Source organism: Pan paniscus, chromosome 8 (genome assembly GCF_029289425.2).
Source record: "Pan paniscus chromosome 8, NHGRI_mPanPan1-v2.0_pri, whole genome shotgun sequence".
Lineage (NCBI taxonomy): Eukaryota > Metazoa > Chordata > Mammalia > Primates > Hominidae > Pan > Pan paniscus.
The window spans coordinates 133,768,372-133,788,098 of record NC_073257.2 but is presented as its reverse complement, the minus strand read 5'-3'; the positions used below and the strand labels follow the sequence as shown (position 1 = coordinate 133,788,098).

Below are 19,727 nucleotides of genomic sequence, written 5' to 3'. Positions count from 1 at the left end.
ATTTTAATACTCTTTATTATGGGGCATCTACTTACTTGGTAGGTGAGTTTTATTTTTTTATTTACAGATGATGAAATTGAGGCTTATTGGGTAACTCCTTAGTGTGAGTGAGTGCCTGCCAGGTGTCGGGATATTTCTGTTGGACTCCAGTGCCATGCTTTTCCCACTATATTCTGCTCTATCAAGCCTGTCATATCTCTGATGTGATTTACTGTTTACAAAAGGGAAAAATCCATTTATTTATTTATTTATTTTGAGACACAGTTTTACTTTTGTTGCCCAGGCTGGAGTTCAGTGGCACAATCTTTGCTCACTGCAACCTCCACCTCCCAGGTTAAAGGGATTCTCCTGCCTCAGCCTCCCGAGTAGCTGTGATTACAGGTGCCCGCCACCATGGCCGGCTAATTTTTTTGTATTTTTAGTAGAGACAGGGTTTCACCATGTTGGCCAGGCTTGGTCTTGAACTCCCGACCTCAGGTGACCTACCCGCCTCGGCCTCCCAAAGTGCTGGGATTATAGGCATGAGCCACCGCACCTGGCCCATTTCTTTTTTAACTTTATTTTTTATTTATTTTATTTTTTTTAAAGAGGCAGAGTCTTGCTCCTTTGCTCAGGCTGGAATGCACTGGTGCGTTCATAGCTTACTGCAGCCTCAAATCTCAAATTCCTGGTCTCAAGCCTCCTCCCACCTCAGCCTCCCAAGTAGCTGGGACCACAGGCACAGGCCACAAAACCTGATTAATTATGATGATTATTATTTTTTTTGTGAAAACAGAGACTTGGTATGTTGCACAGGCTGGTCTTGAACTCCTGACCTCAAGTGATCTTCCACGTTGGCTTTCCAAAGTGTTGGGATTATAGGCTTGAGCCACCACCTCATGAAGCCTTTAGTTCTGATATGCCTTTAAATGTTTCCTCATAGTCTTCGTTTTTTTTCATAGTTGCGTAATTATTCCATCATGTTGACAACATCATATCCCCTGTAATCATCTTCCTGTTCCTTGGCATTCGAGTTTCTTTCTTTCTTTCTTTCTTTTTTTTTTTGAGACAGAGCTTCACTCTTGTTGCCCAGGCTGGAGTGTGGAGTGCAATGGTTCGATCTCGATTCACTGCAACCTCCGCCTCCTGGGTTCAAGCGATTCTCCTGCCTCAGCCTCCCAAGTAGCTGGGATTATAGGCATGTGCCACCATGCCCGGCTAATTTTGTGTTTTTAGTAGAGATGGGGTTTCACCACGTTGGCCAGGCTGGTCTCAAACTCCTGACCTCAGATGATCTGCCCACCTTGGCCTCCCAAAGTGCTGGGATTACAGGCGTGAGCCACTGTGCCCGGCTGAGTTACTTTCAGTTCTTAACACTTAGAAGGAATATTGTTACATACTTTTCTCCAATTTTTGATGCTCAAGACTGTACTGTAAATATATACCTGTATATAAATCAGGAGAACTAATAAGCACAAAACATTTTGCTAAGTTTTCTGAAGAGACCAGCATGTTAAATCATTGGGGATATTATTAAAGTTTGAAGGTCTGATGCAGTCTGATTGCAGTGAGGACTTAAATTTATGCTGTCATAGAGACTATTGACTAATCCTCAAATAAATATAATTACTTCGATGTGTTTTTTTGAATGAAAATATATATAGTGTCATTATTTGTGCTGTGTGTATGCCCAACTAACAGCTGTGAAGTATGTACAAACTTTTCATTTATCCAATATGAGTGTTTTGGAATTTTAACCTAAACACTCCTATTTTTTTTTTTTTTTTGAGATGGAGTCTCACTCTGTCGCCAGGGCTGGAGTGCAGTGGCGTGATCTCGGCTCACTGCAACCTCCGCCTCCCGGGTTCATGTGATTCTCCTGCCGCAGCCTCTTGAGTAGCTGGGATTACAGGCGCCTGCCACTACGCCCAGCTAAATTTTTGTATTTTTAGTAGAGATGGGGTTTCACCATGTTGGCCAGGCTGGTCTTGAACTCCTGACCTTGTGATTTGCCCGCCTTGGCCTCCCAGAGTGCTGGGATTACAGGCATGAGCCACCGTGCCCGGCCACACACTCCTATTTTTAAAACTCACACTTTGAATTTAAAAAAGAAAAAAGGTTACCCTGCCGTAATTAACACACTACTTATTTTTTCAGGCATGTGGGCACATTCCATGACAGTACAGGATTATCAGGATCTCATAGACCGAGGATGGCGAAGGTAAAGCTTCCAGATACAAAGAGACTTCCTACTGTTACTCAGGTTCTTAAAAAATACAGCATGCCTTTAAAATGCTTTCCTGTTGGAAAGAGGTTTAAGAAAAATTTTTATTATATTCTTTTATGTAGTGATTTTTTCTCTCCTTTTTAAAAAACTTTGTTAGGAAAATGTCAAATATCTATAAAAGCAGAGAGTACATTAGAATGAACCTCAGGTACCTATCACTAAGCTTCAGCAGTTATTAACGTTCTGCCAATCATGTTTGATTCTCCTGCTCCACCTTTTAATATTTAACAGCAAATTACATCAGTAGGTTATTATGACATTTATCCTATCAATAGATAGGCAATAAGTATGTATCTCTAAGAGAGAGGTCTTTTTTTCTTTTTAACTTATCCGCAATGCTGTATCACACCTTACAAAATTAATAAAACTTCTTTGATGTTACCTGTTACCTACTTTTTATTAGATTTTTCAGATTGTCTCAAAAATGTCTTCTTTAAAAGTTTATTTGGATAAGGATTTCCTTAAAGTCCACACATGGCCTGTTTTGAGTAGTTATTTTTATGTGGATGATTTTTAAGTAACTCTTAGGTACAGTTCCTTGTGTAAATATAAGTAATATTAAATACTGTACGCTAATACTTGCCAAAGACGTGGGATTGGGAGCACCAGCTGAAACATCACAACTTTCCTTAAACTTAATGAGATTCAAAAGGTAGACATAGGTCAGATTTTAAAGGACTTCACATTGCCATGATAAGCAACTTTTTTTTTAGAGACATGGTCTCGCTCTGTTGCCCAGGCTAGAGTACAGTGGCATCATCATAGCTCACTGTAACCCCAAATTCCCACACTCAAGTGATCCTCTTGCCTCAGCCTCTGCAGTGGCTAGGACTGCAGGTGTGCATCACAACACCTGGCTAATTTTTCAGTTTTTTGTAAGATCTTGCTATGTTGCCCATGCTGGTCTCGAACATCTGGTTGCAAGTGTTCTTCCAGCTTAGCTTTTCAAAGTGTTGGGATTATAGGTATGAACCACCATGCCTGGCCAGAACTTTTTAGAAGGCAGTCATGGAAGGATTTTATGGTAAGAGAGAAATGTGATGGAATTTGTTTTAGAAAAGATTGTTCAGATGGCTGAGAGGTATTTGGGGGGGGGTCATAGAGGCAGGAAGATGAGTTCAAAGGTTATTGCGCTATCCAGATGTGCAATGATGAGGACTGTCACCTTAGGGGCAATGGTGGTAGAGAAGAGGGGACAATTTAGGATAGGGTTTAAAGTGAAGGAAAGCTTGCTAACAGGATATAGAGATGAATTCCAGGGAGAAGTCTAAAATGACTCCCAGGTCTCTGACTTGAGAACAGAATGAACAGTTCTGTTAGTACCATAGACCTGGAATGCATGGAAAGAAGCAGGTTAGTTTTGGGGTACTCCGTGCTGGTGCATGTGGAATACCCAAGTGTGGTTGTCACAGGCATCACATACATGAGTCCCACAGCATCGTGGGCATTTCTCTCATTGCCCTTGTGGTATTGAGGATTGGTGGCAGGTGAAGGCAGAGCAGGGGTGGCAGATGCTGGTGAGAGGGGAACTGAGATGATTGGCCGTGGGGTACACAAGTAAAGCTTTAGGAAATAAAAGGCAGGGTTCTAAACTTTGCTACACGCACTTTGAAGATTATTTAGCTTATGAAGAGTAATTAAATCTACATGCATTTCTACAATGTTGATTAGATTTTTAACCTTAATTTAATGCTCCTGTGCTAGGCTGTTTTGGTGCAAGTGAAAAATATATAAGACATTAACAAACTATTTTTATAATTTTAGAAGTGGAAAATATGTGTACAAACCTGTCATGAATCAAACATGTTGTCCTCAGTACACAATAAGGTAAGAATTTTAATTAGTAGAAAGAGGATTTATAGTATGAAGATTGTGTATAATATTTTAGTAGTCTCTTGTGCTTTTTTAATGTTTATTTCCACTCTAGGTCAATGTCCTTTGAAAGGAAAAGTAAATGAGTTATGTCTTTTCTTCATACTGATGCTATATTTATGTGCTGATCAGTAGGTTTTAGTAATATTGTTTGATTGGTTCAGATATAAATATGTGAAAAAAATACCCTCTTAATTTAGCAATCTTGTCAATGAATGCCATGAAATATTGGGAAAATGTTGGTAAATATTCACATTACTTTTGGATATTAAATATTATAGGACTTAGCTTAGGATTTTCTGCATTCTGGTATATTGCTTGACACAGTGCTTGTGTTCAAGCAATGCTACAGGCTCCTATAAATTACTTGGTAGATTCATGTTCTCATGTTGTGGGATTCAGGAGGACAAGAGAGACCTCGGGTTAAAACAGGAGAAACTTTATTGAGTGCACTTAGGCCCAGCTGACTCAACGTCCAAAAGACTGGGCCCGGAACAAAGACTTTTATACACAGTTCACAAAAGGGGGTGGGCTAGCTTGAAGCAAGCTTACAGTGGTGTGAAAGCAGGGATACAGAGGCAGGACAAACTCAGGATTGCACATGACCGTTGCCAAGCAACCCAGATGTCCGTTATCTAGGTTTGCCTGGGCTTATCCCATAATCTTCACTATGGTGCCCAGGCAGCTGCAGTTCAGGCCTACTCAGGCTTCTCATGACATTCATTGTACTTCTCAAATAAAACAGAATACTTGAAGTCACTAGTTACAGAGAACAGGAATCTATGAACTCATTCCGTAAAACAAAGGAAAATTTATTTTTTCTTCTCTGCATGTTGAGTGCTGGGAGAATCTCCAGAGCACATTAGATAATATTATCAAGGCTTTTCCTGGGTCTGGGCCGTGCCTGTTGCTGCCTCTGGGACAAGTCAGCCTAATACAGGAAAGCTTATTTATCTTTCTTTTTAATTGTATTTTTCTTTAATTTCCCACCTCACTCACTTATAAGTGGGAGCTAAACCTTGGGTACTCAGACATAAAGATGGCAAAAGTAGAAGCTGGAGACTACTAGAGGAGGAGGGAGGGCGCGAGCTAAGAGTTGAAAAACCAACTTGGTATGACGATCAGTACCTGGGTGGTGGGATCATCCATATTGCAAACCTCAGCATCATGCAATATATCCCGGTCACCAGCCTGTACCTATACCCCCTGAATCTAAAATAAAAGTTGAAAAAAAAATTAATTGGAAGGAAGAGGGCTTAAATTTAATCTGCCACTTACACTTAGAGTCCAATTTTTTTTTTTTTTTTTTTTTTTTTTTTAAAGAGACAGAGTCTCGCACTGTTGCCTGGGCTGGAGTGCAATGGCGCTATCTCGGCTCACTGCAACCTCTGCCTCCTGGGTTCAAGTGATTCTCCTGCCTCAGCCTCCCGAGTAGCTGGGATTACAGGTGCCTGCCACCACGCCCGGCTAATTTTTTGTATTTTTAGTAGAGATGGGGTTTCACTATGTTGGCCAGGCTGGTCTTGAACTCCTGACCTCATGATCCACCCGCCTCAGCCTCCCAAAGTGCTGATATTACAGGCGTGAGCCACTGCACCTGGCCCAGAGTCCAGTTTTCTTAAATGGGAAACTTAAACCAAAGTCTGTTTTCCTACAAAGTCTTCGTTGGATTTTTTCATAATCTTTTGGATTTTCCATGTACCTTCTCACCTCACCCTAACATAGAAAAATCTTCTCTCTTATTCTGGTTATAAGGTCATCATCACCTTTTTCTTCTTCTTTCTTTTTTTTTTTGAGACAGGGTCTTGCTCAGGCTGGAATGCAATAGCACAACCATGGCTCACTGCAGCCTGCCTGCCAGGCTCAAGTGATCCTCCCACCTCAGCCTCCCAAGTAGCTGGGACTGTAGGTACACACCACCAGGCCTGGCAAATTAAATTTTTTTTTATAGAAAAGGGGTCTTGCCATGTTTCCTAGGCAGATCTCACCATGTTTCCTAGGCTGATCTCGCCATGTTTCCTAGGCTGATCTCCAACTTCTAGGCTCAAAGGAGCCTCCTGCCTCAGCCTCCCAAAGTGCTGGGATTGTAGGTGTGAGCTACTACTGCACCTGAACCTTTTTTTTTGATAGAAAATGTGAAAAGTGCATTAACATTTTGAAGTATGTATTTGCCCCCAATTTCAATGTGTATATATACTCATAACATTAAAAGACAGTTTTACTTTAAGAAATGAAAAATTAAAAAATTAAACAGTTTTTTATCCATTAGTTTTTTTGTTTGGTCCTCAAAGCTGTCTCCCTTGGTTGCTCTTAACTTGTTTTTGGGTTGCAAACCATTTTGAGAAGTTGATGAGAGCTGGCCTCCTGCCCAAAGGCATGTAGACAAAAATATGTAACATTTTGCATATCCTCCCCACCGAGACTGAGTCTTGCTGTGTCACCCAGGCTGGAGTGCAGTGGTGCGATCTCAGCTCACTGCAGTGTCCGCCTCCTGGGTTCTAGCAGTGCTCTTGCCTTAGCCACCTGAGTATCTGGGACTACAGATGCCCACCACTAGGCGTGGTTAATTTTTGTGTTTTTAGTAGAGACGGGGTTTCACCATGTTGGCCGCGCTACTCTCGAACTCATGATGTACCCACCTCAAAGTGCTGGGATTTCAGGCGTGAGCCACCATGCCCAGCACATTTTGTGTGTTAATTTTAGAATGATCGCAGACTCCCAAAGGTTCACTGATCCTTGATTAGGAGCTTTTTTTTTTTTTTTTTTTGAGATGGAGTCTCACTGTCGCCCAGGCTGGAGTGCAGTGGTGCTATCTCGGCTCACTGCAACGTCTGCCTCCCGTGTTCAAGCGATTCTCCTACCTCAGCCTCCCGACTAGCTGGGATTACAGGCGTGCACCACCACACCTGGCTAATTTTTTTGATATTTTTAGTAGAGATGGGTTTCACCATGTTGGCCAAGCTGGTCTCGAACTCCTGACCTCAGGTGATCTGCCCGCTTCAGCCCCCCAAAGTGCTGGTATATCTGGAGTTGGTTCCTTCTGGTGGGTTCTTGGTCTCACTGACTTCAAGAATGAAGCCGCAGACCTTCGCAGTCAGTGTTACAGCTTTTAAATGTGACGCAGACCCAAAGAGTGAGCAGCAGCAAGATTTATTGTGAAGTGTGAAAGAACAAACCTTCCACAGCGTGGAAGGGGACCCTAGCGGGTTGCCACTGCTGGCTGGGGTGGGCAGCTTTTATTCCCTTATTTGTCCCTGCCCATGTCCTGGTGATTGGTCCATTTTACAGAGTGCTGATTGGTCCATTTTATAGAGTGCTGATTGGTCCATTTTACAAACCTCTAGCCACAGAGCACTGATTGGTGCGTTTTACAATCCTCTAGCTAGCTATAGAGCGCAGATTGGGGCATTTTACAATCCTAGCTACAGAGAGCTGATTGGTGCATTTTACAATCCTCTTGTAAGACAGAAAAGTTCTTCACGTCCCCCCCAACCCCCAACCCAGAAGTCCAGCTGGCCGTTGGATTGGCAGAGGACAAGAAAAATGGGGTCTGGTTTGCTGACACGGTGTCATTACACAAAGAATAGAATGACAGAGTATCCTGTGCTGTCCTCTTTCAGTTTTCATGGTTATAAAGAGAAGGTATCTTCTAAGGCAGAAGTCATTTGTCTTCAATTAGCAATTTATTGGATTATGGACAGGACTCTATTCATAAGTTTGAAGTTGATTGGCTTAATCTGTGATCAGAAAAGGGTGATTTCGATTGGTTAAAGAAAAAAGAATCTAAATTGTATTTGGTGCCTGTTACATGGAAAGCACTATTCTAAGCATATTGCCTTTATAAAAGGGGATTCATTAACATTGCAAAATAGTTATGTGATTTTTGCATTTTACATGGCATCAGATGTTTCCTGAATTGCGTCTCTTTGTAATTCATTATACATCATCTTTTTTTTTTTTTTTTTTTTTTTTGAGACAGAATCTTGTTTAGTCTCCCAGGCTGGAGTGCAGTGGCGTGATCTCTGCTCGCTGAAACCTCCGCCTCCCAGGTTCAAGTGATTCTTCTGCCTCAGCCTCCTGAGTAGCTGGGACTACAGGCGCATGCCACCACGCCCTGCTAATTTTTGTATTTTTAGTAGAGACGGGGTTTCACCATATTGGCCAGGTTGGTCTGGAACTCCTGACCTCATGATCTGCCTGCCTTGGCCTCCCAAAGTGCTGGGATTACAGGCGTGAGCCACCGGGCCCAGCCACATCATTTTCTTATGGAGTCATTTTCCATATTTACTCTTCTGGTTATTTTTACCTTGTATATAACAGCAGTTGCAATGAGAACTTAGATAAAGGAAAGGGGCTTATAGCTAACAGCTTAGCTTCTTGTTAGTCAGTAGGGACTCTCCAGTATGTGTGTATAAATGAGGATGAACTTTTCTGGCTATGATTTTTTTTTTTAAGTTTTTTATTTTTATCAGAATTCCACATGCTCATTAAGTGTCAAGTTGCAATAAAGTTTGTTTTGGAAAAAGCAGTCCCCCAACCCCCCTGTCCCATTTCCTGTTCCCCCAAGGCAGTCATCTTGAAACATTTTCACTAATTCTTTTGGTTTTTCATCTCCCTGTCTTTAAGCAACATGCTTATATAATTGTAACACTTGCATTTTTTTTTCTTTTTCTGTTAGTTTTCTCCATTATTTCCGGGCTTCTCTCTGTGGAAGATAAGGATTTAGTTTTCTCTTATCCCTGTTTCCCTGCCACATTCAAGCTCGTTTTTGTCCCCATCCCTAGCTTTCCATTCAGAAGTGTGATTTTGGGCAGATGTGTTCACATCCATTGTGACTGTGTAAATATGCTTCACAACTGAATCATGGCGAGTACTGTGATTACTTTTCCTGCACAAGTTTTTGCTTTCCTTGGAGTTACTAATTATTTTTTTTTTTGCATAGTGTATATAACTATGACCAGATTATTTTGAAAATAAATCCCAGTTATGTAAGTTTCTTCTTAGTATATTTAAACGCATCAAGTGCTATGATCGCTTTTATCTACTTGAGAAAAGTCCCTTGTGGAGCCTTCTGACCGGCTTGATCTGAACAGGTTACCCTCTACACCTGAAGCATCATGGTCAGCCTGGGCTATTTTTTTTTTTTTTTTGAGACGGAGTTTTGCTCTTGTTGCCCAGGCTGGAGTGTACTGGCGCAATCTCAGTTCACTGCAACCTCCGCCCCCTGGGCTCAAGCGATTTTCCTGCCTCAGCCTCCTGAGTAGCTGGGATTACAGGCGCCCACCACTATGCCTGGCTAAGTTTTGTATTTTTAGTAGAGATGGGGTTTCATCATGTTGGCCAGGCTGGTCTCGAACTCCATACCTCACGTGATCCACCCACCTCGGCCTCCCAAAGTGCAGGGATTACAGGCGTGAGCCACCATATGCGGCCTGGGCTATTCTTTTTACTGCCATCTTGGGGATTTTTTTTTTTGTTTGAGACGGAGTCTTGCTTTGTTGCCCAGGCTGGAGTGCAGTGGCGCGATCTCGGCTCACTGCTCCCTCTGCCTCCCAGGTTCAAGTGATTCTCCTGCCTTAGCCTCCCGAGTAGCTGGGGCTACAGGCATGTGCCACCATACCTGGCTAATTTTTTGTATTTTCAGTAGAGACGGGGTTTCACCGTGTTAGCCAGGATGGTCTTGATCTCCTGACCTCGTGATCCACCTGCCTCAGCCTCCCAAAGTGTTGGGATTGCAAGCGTGAGCCACCGCTCCCGGCCTGGGGATTCTTTCTAGCACCTGAGTGGGAAACCCTTCTTTCTTGGGTTATTCCCTTGTTTTAGTGAAGCACATCTTCTAATAGAGAAAGTGCATAAGAGTTACATTTTTGAGACCTTGTGTGTCTGCAAACTTTGATTCACTGCTCAAACTTTAGTTTGGGAGGGTACAGAAGTGCAGGATGAAAATAATTTTTCTAGAATTTTGTTCCACTATCGTATTATTACTGTTGAGAAGTGCGGTGATATTCTGATTCTCATACCTTTGTCTGAGACGTGTTCTTTCTCTTTGGAAGTGTTCCTTTTTTGTTATTGTTGTTTTTTGTTTTTCGAGACGGAGTCTCGCTCTGTTTCCCAGGCTGGAGTGCAGTGGTGTGATCTCTGCTCACTGCAAGCTCCGCCTCCTGGGTTCATGCCATTCTCCTGCCTCAGCCTCCTGAGTAGCTGGGACTACAGGCGCCTGCCACCACGCCCAGCTAATTTTTTGTATTTTTAGTAGAGACGGGGTTTCACCTTGTTAGCCAGGGTGGTCTCCATCTCCTGACCTTGTGATCTGCCCGCCTCGGCCTCCCAGAGTGCTGATTATTACAGGCGTGAGCCACTGTGCCTGGCCGAAGCTTTTCTTTTCTTCTCTTTTTCTTGTTTGTTTGTTTGTTTGTTTGTTTTTGTTTTTTTTGTTTTTGAGATGGAGTCTCACTCTGTTGCCCAGGCTGGAGTGCAGTGGCGTGATCTTGGCTCACTGCAAGCTCTGCCTCCCGGGTTCATGCCATTCTCCTGCCTCAGCCTCCCAAGTAGCTAGAACTACAGGTGCCCGCCACCATGCCTGGCTAATTTTTTTTGTATTTTTAGTAGAGACAGGGTTTCACCGTGTTAGCCAGGATAGTCTCGATCTCCTGACCTCATGATCCGCCTGCCTCGTCCTCCCAAAGTGCTGGGATTACAGGTGTGAGCCACCGCGCCCGGCCTCTCTTTGGAAGCTTTTCTATCCTCTGTTCTACATTTCATAGTCAGTTTGGCTATGTGTCTGTTTTTATCCATCACAGACGAACTGGAGGGGCCCTTCTTATCTGGGTGCTCGTCCCATCTTATCCTTTAGTTCAGGGGAATTTTCTTAAATTTTTTATTCTATCTTTTCACCTCCATTTTCTTTTTTAATGCCTTTATTTAGATTTTGGACCTTTTAAACTGGTCTCTGACTTTACCTTTTCTCTTCAGTTTTTCATCTTTTTTGCAGAATCTTCTGGAAGGTTTCTTCAACTTCAGTTTTCAGGTCTTCTACTTAATTTTTACATTTCTCCTGTCATATTTTTACTTTTGAAGTTGTTTTTGTTCTCAGACTCTTATTTGTTTATTTAATAACACCTTGTTATTTTATGGCTGTAGTGGCTTAATAAACGAGATCTTCCTAAGGATTTTTTTAAAAGGTTCTCTTCTTTCTGTCATGGTCTATGTCCCCCAAGTTACTTTCTCCAGTTTGTTCGGTACCTATCTTTTCAGTGGAGGCTCTTTTCGAGTGTCTGGTGATTCTGACTTTTCAGTGTTCCATTGGAAATTCCGTGTACCTGAGGGGTTTGGTTTACTGTGGGTATTGGGTGTTTCTCGGCCTTGTTTACTGTGGGTGATCTGGCTGGGCTCTTCTGTTGGGGAATCCCTGATGTTAGTATTTTTAGGTCTGATCACATTCTGGAGAGAAAGTATTACATAACCTGCTGTTGTTCTGGACCTGGGTTGGTGATCTCAACATGTACTGTGTACACTTTTATTTAAGCCGTTTTCAGTAGTACCGCTGCTTTCAGCTGTGGCTTGCATCCATCCTGTAAGAGGCTCTATGTTACTCTTTCCTGCAAGTTTGCAGTTTTCTGCTGGGTTGAGTAGGGAGTCGTCTAGTCATCTGCGGGTGGGAGAGGGGATCTGACATCTATCCTAACTGCTTTGAAAACAAGACTTTGAAGGGATCTTTCTATTTTTAGACCTACTTTCACTCATATTTCCAGAGCTATGAGGTGTCCCCAATCCCTAAGACTTTTAAGGGTAATATAGAGAAAATTGGCTTTTTTTTTTTCCCACTGTTGGCCTAGGATTCAACTTTCTTTGGTCTGTTAAAGCAGCATTGCTTTATATATCTGTTTTCCAGCTTCTAACACTTCTGTCCTTCTCTTTTTTCTAGTGTTTTATGTCTTTCTCTCTTTAAAAAAAAAAAAAAAATCTCTTGCTGGGAGCGGTGGCTCATGCATGTAATCCCAACACTTTGGGAGGCCGAGGCAGGTGGATCACGAGGTCAGGAGTTTGAGACCAGCCTGACCAACATGGTGAAACCCTGTCTCTACTGAAAATATAAAAATTAGTAGGGCGTGGTGGCGCATGCCTGTAATCCCAGGTACTCAGGAGGCTGAGGCAGGAGAATCACTTGAACCTGAGTAGCGGAGGTTGCAGTGAGCCGAGATGGTGCCACTGTACTCCAGTCTGGGCGACAGAGTGAGACTCTATCTCAAAAGAAAAAAAAAATCTCTTAACTATAATCTTAGTGTGATGTGGGCTGGGATTAGATGCTACATTAAGCCCCATCTTTAACCAGAAATCTCAGGCATGAGATGGTCTCATTGTACTAGGTGATATCCAGAACTGATTTCATTTCTTCAAGGTTTGAGTTCACTTTTTAAATATTTATTTTGCTTTCCTAGGTGCCGACCTTTACAATTTCAGCCTTCAAAATCTCACAAGAAGGTTTTGAAAAAAATGTTGAAATTTCTGGCTCAAGGGGAGGTTCCCAAAGGAAGTTGTGAGGGTAAGATGGGCTGGGTCTAAAAACGATTTACTATCTGTCTTTGCAACGGTCCCACTTTCAGTCATCTTGGGAAGGGGAAGGGTCATTAATACAGTCATGTACTGCTACTACTATGATGACAGCGACTACTGCTGGCACTGCTATTACTGTTACCATCGGCCCCCAAGTCAAGGCACGGGAATATATATCAGAAGAGTTTAGCTTGGAAAGAATATTGAGGATCATGTTAAATTTGTGATTTCTTGGAGTTTATCAAAATATCTGTTTCCAGAATGCTTTGATAACTCATCTTTCTTGATCCTAATACTATCCTTATGAAGTAAATAGAAAGTGCCATTGTCTCTCAAGAAGCAAGTGCTTACATGCAGCTTGGACAAGATTGTCCTATTCCTTTTAATGCTGAATAAAGATCAGCTTTTCTGTGTTTGAATAAGGCTTTACTTCAGTAAATTATACTGTTTGAAATCCTCTTATTTGTGTGATCAGTTTTGAATTGTGAGTGGCTTTGCTAAAACATAATAGCATTTATTTAACTTTAGTTACACATGATTTGCTTTTTTTCGTAGTCTTTTTACTAATTTTGGTTTTATTTCTTTAAATTTTCATATTGGGGCCGGGGGCAGTGGCTCATGCCTGTAATCCCAGCACTTTGGGAGGCCGAGGCAGTCGGATCATGAGGTCAGGAGATCGAGACCATCCTGGCTAACATGGTGAAACCCTGTCTCTACTAAAAATACAAAAAATTAGCCGGGCGTGGTGGCAGGCGCCTGTAGTCCCAGCTACTTGGGAGGTTGAGGCAGGAGAATCGCTTGAACCTGGGAGGCAGAGGTTGCAGTGAGCCGAGATTGTGCCATTGCACTCCAGCGTGGGTGACAGAGCGAGACTCTGTTTCAACAACAGCAACAAAAAATTGGCCGAGCTTGGTGGTGCACGCCTGTAGTCCCAGCTACTTGGAGGCTGAGGCACAAGAATCAGGGAGGTCAAGGCTACAGTGAGCCAAGATCCTGCCACTGCACTCCAGCCTAGGTGACAGAGCAAGACTCTGTCTCCACCAAAAAAAAAAAAAAAAGGAATTAGGTTCTGAGTTGGAAAAATGAACATGGAGATAAGCATTGAAGATGCTGTCCATTTGTAAATTGGTGGTTGCCTTTCTTTTATTTTTGGAGATGGAGTCTTGCTCTGTCGCCCGGGCTGGAGTGCAGTGGCTCAATCTTGGCTCACTGCAACCTCCACCTCCCGGGTTCAAGGCATTCTCTTGTCTCCGCCTCCCGAGTAGCTGGGACCACAGGCACCCGCCACCACATCTGGCTAATTTTTTTGTATTTTTAGTAGAAACGGGGTTTCACTGTGTTGGCCAGGCTGGTCTCAAACTCTTGACCTTGTGACCTGCCTGCCTTGGCCTCCCAAAGTGCTGGGATTACAGGTGTGAGCCACCACATCTGGCTGCCTCTCTTTCTTTTGTAGTGTTTATATTTGGTTCTTTATTTGACTTGTTATAGGCTTCTGAATTATCTGTGCCTGGAACTAGGAGTGATGTACTCATTAGAGTAAAGGAATAAACAGCTATGACAAAAAGATACCAAAATGCAATAATTAAAAGAAAGATAAAAGTCTGTTTCTTTCGGGGCTGGGTGTGGTGGCTCACACCTGTAGTCCCAGCACTTTGAGAGGCCAACACAGGCGGATCACGAGGTCAGGAGATCGAGACCATCCTGGCTTACACGGTGAAACCCTGTCTTTTCTAAAAATACAAAAAATTAGCTGGGCTTGGCCGGGCGTGGTGGTTCACGCCTGTAATCCCAGCACTTTGGGAGGCCGAGGCAGGTGGATCACGAGGTCAGGAGATTGAGACCATCCTGGCTAACACGGTGAAACCCTGTCTGTATTAAAAATGCAAAAAATTAACCGGGCATGGTGGCAGGCGCCTGTGGTCCCAGCTACTCGGGAGGCTGAGGCAGGAGAATGGCGTGAACTTGGGAGGTGGAGCTTGCAGTGAGCTGAGGTCGCACCCCTGCACTCCAGCCTGGGTGACAGAGTGAGGCTCCATCTCAAAAAAAAAAAATTAGCCAGGCATGGTGGCGGGCGCCTGTAGTCCCAGCTACTCAGGAGGCTGAGGCAGGAGAATGGCGTGAACCCAGGAGGCGGAGGTTGCAGTGAGCCGAGATCGCGCCACTGCACTCCAGCCTGGGCGACAGAGGGAGACTCCTCAAAAAAAAAAAAGTCTGTTTCTTTCCTCACATAACAGTTCAGTGTGGGTTTTCTAGGTTGGCGTTCAACTCTTCTCCCCACCAGCCGTTCTGGGCTTTTCTTTAACATGTGATTTCCCAGGTTGCTCTGGTTTTTACTAATCCAGCCATTGTGGGGAAGGGTAGAAGTTCAGGGTCGCAAGTTTCCTTTAAAACTAGTGAGGCATAATTGGACGTATCAGTTGTGTTATGTTCTGTTGGCAGGAGCTTGGTCACCACTTGTAAAGGGACTGGCAGTACATTGCCCTGCTAGGGTGCCACAGTTTTTTTTTTTTTTTTTTTAAATTTACTGTAGAGATAGTGTCTCACTATGTTGCCCAGGCAGGTCTTAAACTCCTGGCCTCAAGTAGTCCTCCTGTGTTGGCCTCCCAAAGAGCTGGAATTACAGGCATGAACCACCATGCCCAGCTGTGCCAGTCTTAAGTGCAGCTCTCTTATTTTGGAGGATGAGAATGGATTTGGTGGACAGATAGTAATTCTGCCACAATGGATAATAGGAACATTGTATTTCTGTATTTACCTAACTGTATCAAATAACCCAGCTGATGGATTTTTAATTTCTTCTGATTTGTAGATGAGCCCATGGATTCCACAATGGATGATGCTGTTGCGGGTGACTTTGCATTGATAAATAAACTGGATATACAGTGTGATCTTAAAACACTCAGTGATGACGTCAAAGAGAGTTTAGAGAGTGAAGGAAAAAATTCAAAGAAAGAAGAACCTCAGGAATTACTTCAGTCACAAGATTTCGTAGGAGAGAAGTTGGGCTCTGGTGAACCGTCACATTCAGTTAAAGTTCACACAGTTCCTAAGCCAGGTAGTAAAGATTTTTGATACCAAGTCATATTCACGGCTTTGCTTTTTGCTGAGTCATTTTAAACCCTGGGTCTTTCCATCAGCCAAAAGGATGACTTAGTCGTGCAGTCTGTAAAACAGAACCCTGCTTTGTTTATTATTGCCTAGAATTAGATGGACAAATCATGCCTTTTACAAACTACTATGCTTAAAAAGCCTGTAACAATAGCCTTATCCCTAAATACAGATATTTTCAAAGAGTTCCATTTCTACTTACTACTTTAGGGCCTTACAGGGTTGAGAATCAAATTTTTCTCAGTGAAAAGGAGCGATAAACATTCTTATTTTAACATTAAGTGAGACAACATGAATTATAGTTATTATGTCCAAAATACAGACATTATAAAATTCTTCAGTTTATCATTAAATTTTTAAATGTAATTTTAGTGTATTTTAGTTTTAAAATGTCCAGATTTTGATGTTTAACTTTGCCTTTAATCAGGTAAGATTTTTTTATGTTATTACTTATAAAAGAATTAGGCTTAATAAGTTTATCCAGTATTAAATGAATTTAATATGTGTGTATATGACTCTTTTAAAATTATTTCGTGAAATGTGAAGTTGGATGGTTATTAGTTTATTAGATGGTATCAGTTTTTGAATTAGTTCTTATATTTATGCAAAATGATCCAAGGGAAAGATTTTTAGTACTATTTTAGTTTTTCTTGTCTAAACTATGTTACACATGTTAAAGTAGAGAAAATTCTCCATTTGCAACTTTATTGAATAGTTTTTTACATAAGGTTTTCATGTTAAGTTGATTTTGGTCTGAGATTTCATCCTAATTAATACTAATAGTTCAAGAAAATATTTATTTTTAAATTTGAGACAGGGTCTTGCTCTGCCGCCTAGGCTGGAGTGAAGTGGCGTGATCATAGCTCACTGCAGCCTTGAGCTCCTGGGGCCAAGTGATCCTCTTGCCTTAGGTTCCTGAGTAGGTAGGAATACAGGAGCTTGTCACCATGCCTAGTTCTTTTAAAATTTTTTGTAGAGACAGGGTCTCACTATATTACCCAGGCTGGTCTCCAACTCCTCACCTGAAGTTATCCTCCCACCCTCGCCTCCCAAAGTGCTGAGATTACAGGCATGAGCCACTGTGCCCAGCTCCCAGTGAAATATTTTGAATAATTTAGACAGTTTCTTTCAACTATTTCTCTCTTGGGTGTAGGGTCAATTCTTTTATTATTTTTTAATAAAATTACTTATAGTTTGTCAAATTTAAAAAATCTTCATTATTCAAACATAGATGAACATAGATTGAATAGTATAATCGACTTCCATGTACTCTACCTGCATTTGAAACAATTACTGACTCATGTCATAGCCACTCTTGTTTCATCTAGTTCCCCCTTCCAAAATTATATTGAGGCAAATTCCAGACATTGTGATATCCTGTATTTCAGAATACGTTTCTAAAAGATAAGAACTTTAAAAAAACATATTCACAATACCATTATTATACTTGAAGAAAATTTCTTAATGCCATTGAATAGTGTTCAAATTCCAATTTTTAAACATTTGTTTGTGTCAGGATCCAGATAATGTCCACATATTGTGATTGTTGATACATTTAAAAAATCTCTTACGGCCAGGAGTGGTGGCTTACAACTGTAATCCCAGCACTGTGGGAGACCGAGGCAGGTGGATTGCTTGAGCCCAGGAGTTTGAGACCAGCCTGAACAACATGGTGAAACCTGTCTGTACTAGAAATACAAAATATTAGCCAGGTGTTATGGTGCATGACTGTAGTCCCAGCTACTTGGGAGGCTGAGGTGGGAGGATCGCCTGAGCTTGGGAAGTCGAGGCTGCAGTGAGCTGAGATCGTGCCTCTGCATTCTAGCCTGGGTGGTGAGAATGAGACCCTGTCTCAAAACAACAACAACAATCTCTTTTGTTCTAGATATTCCCCTTCCATCATTCCTCAACTGGGTTGTTTGTCTTGGGTTGTTTGTTCCACTTTCTGTATCTGACAGGTTACGTTTGCAGTTTAACATGTTCCTCTGCCCGCTTATAGATTGATAGTTGGATATAGAGCCTTGATCAGATTCTAGGCTAAATTTTCTTTTGTTTATTTTTTTGCCGTGGGGCAGGGGGGCAAATCTTAATCAGATTTGAGTTTGAATTATTTGAGGATGGGCGAGATCACTTCATGGGTGTTAGAGTGGTCTTTCAGGAGATGTGTAATGTCTGGGTGCTTCTCTTTTTGTCAGTGCTAATAGTCATGGATGTTCCATGCTTAAATTCATGTATTAGATACTCTATCATTTCTTCGTTTCCTGGCTGGCTGGACTGCTTCTATAAAGACAGCCTTCCGCTCATCTGTTTGTTTCTCATAAAAACCCATAGCAAAGGCAGGATGCGTTCTTTTTTTTTTTTTTTTTTTTTTTTTTTGAAAGAATCTCACTCTGTCGCCTACGCTGGAGTGCTGTGGCGCGGTCTGGGCTCACTGCAGCCTCCACCTCCGGGTTCCAGTGATTCTCCTGTCTCAGCCTTCAGAGTAGCTGGGATTACAGGTGCATGCCACCACGGCTGGCTGATTTTTTGTATTTTTAGTAGAGACGGGGTTTAGCCATGTTGGCCAGGCTGGTCTCGAACTCCTGACCTCAGGTGATCCACCTGCCTTGGCCTCCCAAAGTACTGGGATTACAGGAGTGAGCCACTGCACCCGGCTGGTAGGATACATTCTTGATTCCTTCTTTTTATTTATCATTTTTCAAAATAACGTCTAACAGTGACCAGTTAGTTTTCTTTTTGGTATCATTGGGAACTCATGGATCTGAACATACTGCTGTTGCAATCTGTTGCTCCTCTGAAAGCTTCTTTAAGTTGGCTTTTGAGGCCTTTCGACATAATCCTGGTAGTCTTTGACAGCTTCCTTACTATTTGGCATGATATTATGCTCCTAGAGCATCTTGTACAGGCATTTCTTCGAGCAGTTGTGGTTCCTTTTAGTGGGAATTGGTATTTGGAGATCACACACTAGATTAGGAGTGCACATTATTGCTGCTGGCTTGGTCATTGTTTTCTAGGCTTCATTGGCAAATAGACTTATGAGGTTATGAGTTCATACTGATATTTCCAATTCAAATTCAGGACTACAGCATTTTAATCTTTTTTTTTTTTCGAGACGGAGTCTCGCTCTGTCACCCAGGCTGGAGTGCAGTAGTGCGATCTTGGCTCACTGCAAGCTCTACCTCCCGGGTTCACGCCATTCTCCTGACTCAGTCTCCCTAGTAGCTGGGACTACAGGCGCCCACCACCACGCTAATTTTTTGTATTTTTAGTAGAGATGGGGTTTCACCGTGTTAGCCAGGATGATCTTGACCTCCTGACCTCGTGATCCATCCGCCTCGGCCTCCCAAAGTGCTGGGATTACAGGTGTGAACCACCGTGTCTGGCCGCATTTTAATCTTTTTCTTTATTTTTTTTTGACACAGTCTCGCTCTGTTGCCCAGGCTGGAGTGCAATGGCACTATCTCAGCTCACTGCAACCTCTGCTTCCCGGGTTTAAGTGATTCTCCTACCTCAGCCTCCTGAGTAGCTGGGACTACAGGTGTGCACCACCACACCTGGCTAATTTTTGTACTTTTAGGTACTTTTAGTAGAAATGGGGTTTTGCCATGTTGGCCAGGCTGGTCTCGAACTCCTGGCCTCAAGTGATCCACCTGCCTCAGGCTCCCAAAGTGCTGGGATTACAGGCATGAGCCACCGTGCCCAGCCATACCTTTTTATCTTTTTCTTTTTTTTTGATGTTTGTACTTTCTTCTGCACTGAGAAACCTAGTTCTCAAGAACACTGAGGATGGTAAAATTAGAATAGAATATCACACATTAACCTTTTGCTTTTTCCCACATTACACAGTTTTAGAATAACAACCTTACTTCCAGCAGTATGGTTACTGAAACATTAAAAACTATTTTTGCAGGGTTTTTATTTTTTTCCC

The 19,727-nt window shown here is 42.4% G+C and overlaps 1 protein-coding gene across 20 annotated transcripts in view; it reads left to right on the top strand.

Moving 5' to 3' along the window:
* Nucleotides 1-19,727, top strand: part of ATE1 (arginyltransferase 1) — a 187,720-nt gene that overhangs the window by 2,331 nt on the left and 165,662 nt on the right. For all 20 annotated transcript variants that reach the window (XM_055093405.2, XM_003825664.6, XM_034931626.3 and 17 more), the window contains exons 2-5: nt 2,137-2,200; nt 4,031-4,093; nt 12,577-12,680; nt 15,501-15,746. In XM_055093405.2, the coding sequence (XP_054949380.1) occupies nt 2,137-2,200; nt 4,031-4,093; nt 12,577-12,680; nt 15,501-15,746 (477 nt within the window). The remainder of the gene's footprint in view (nt 1-2,136; nt 2,201-4,030; nt 4,094-12,576; nt 12,681-15,500; nt 15,747-19,727) is intronic.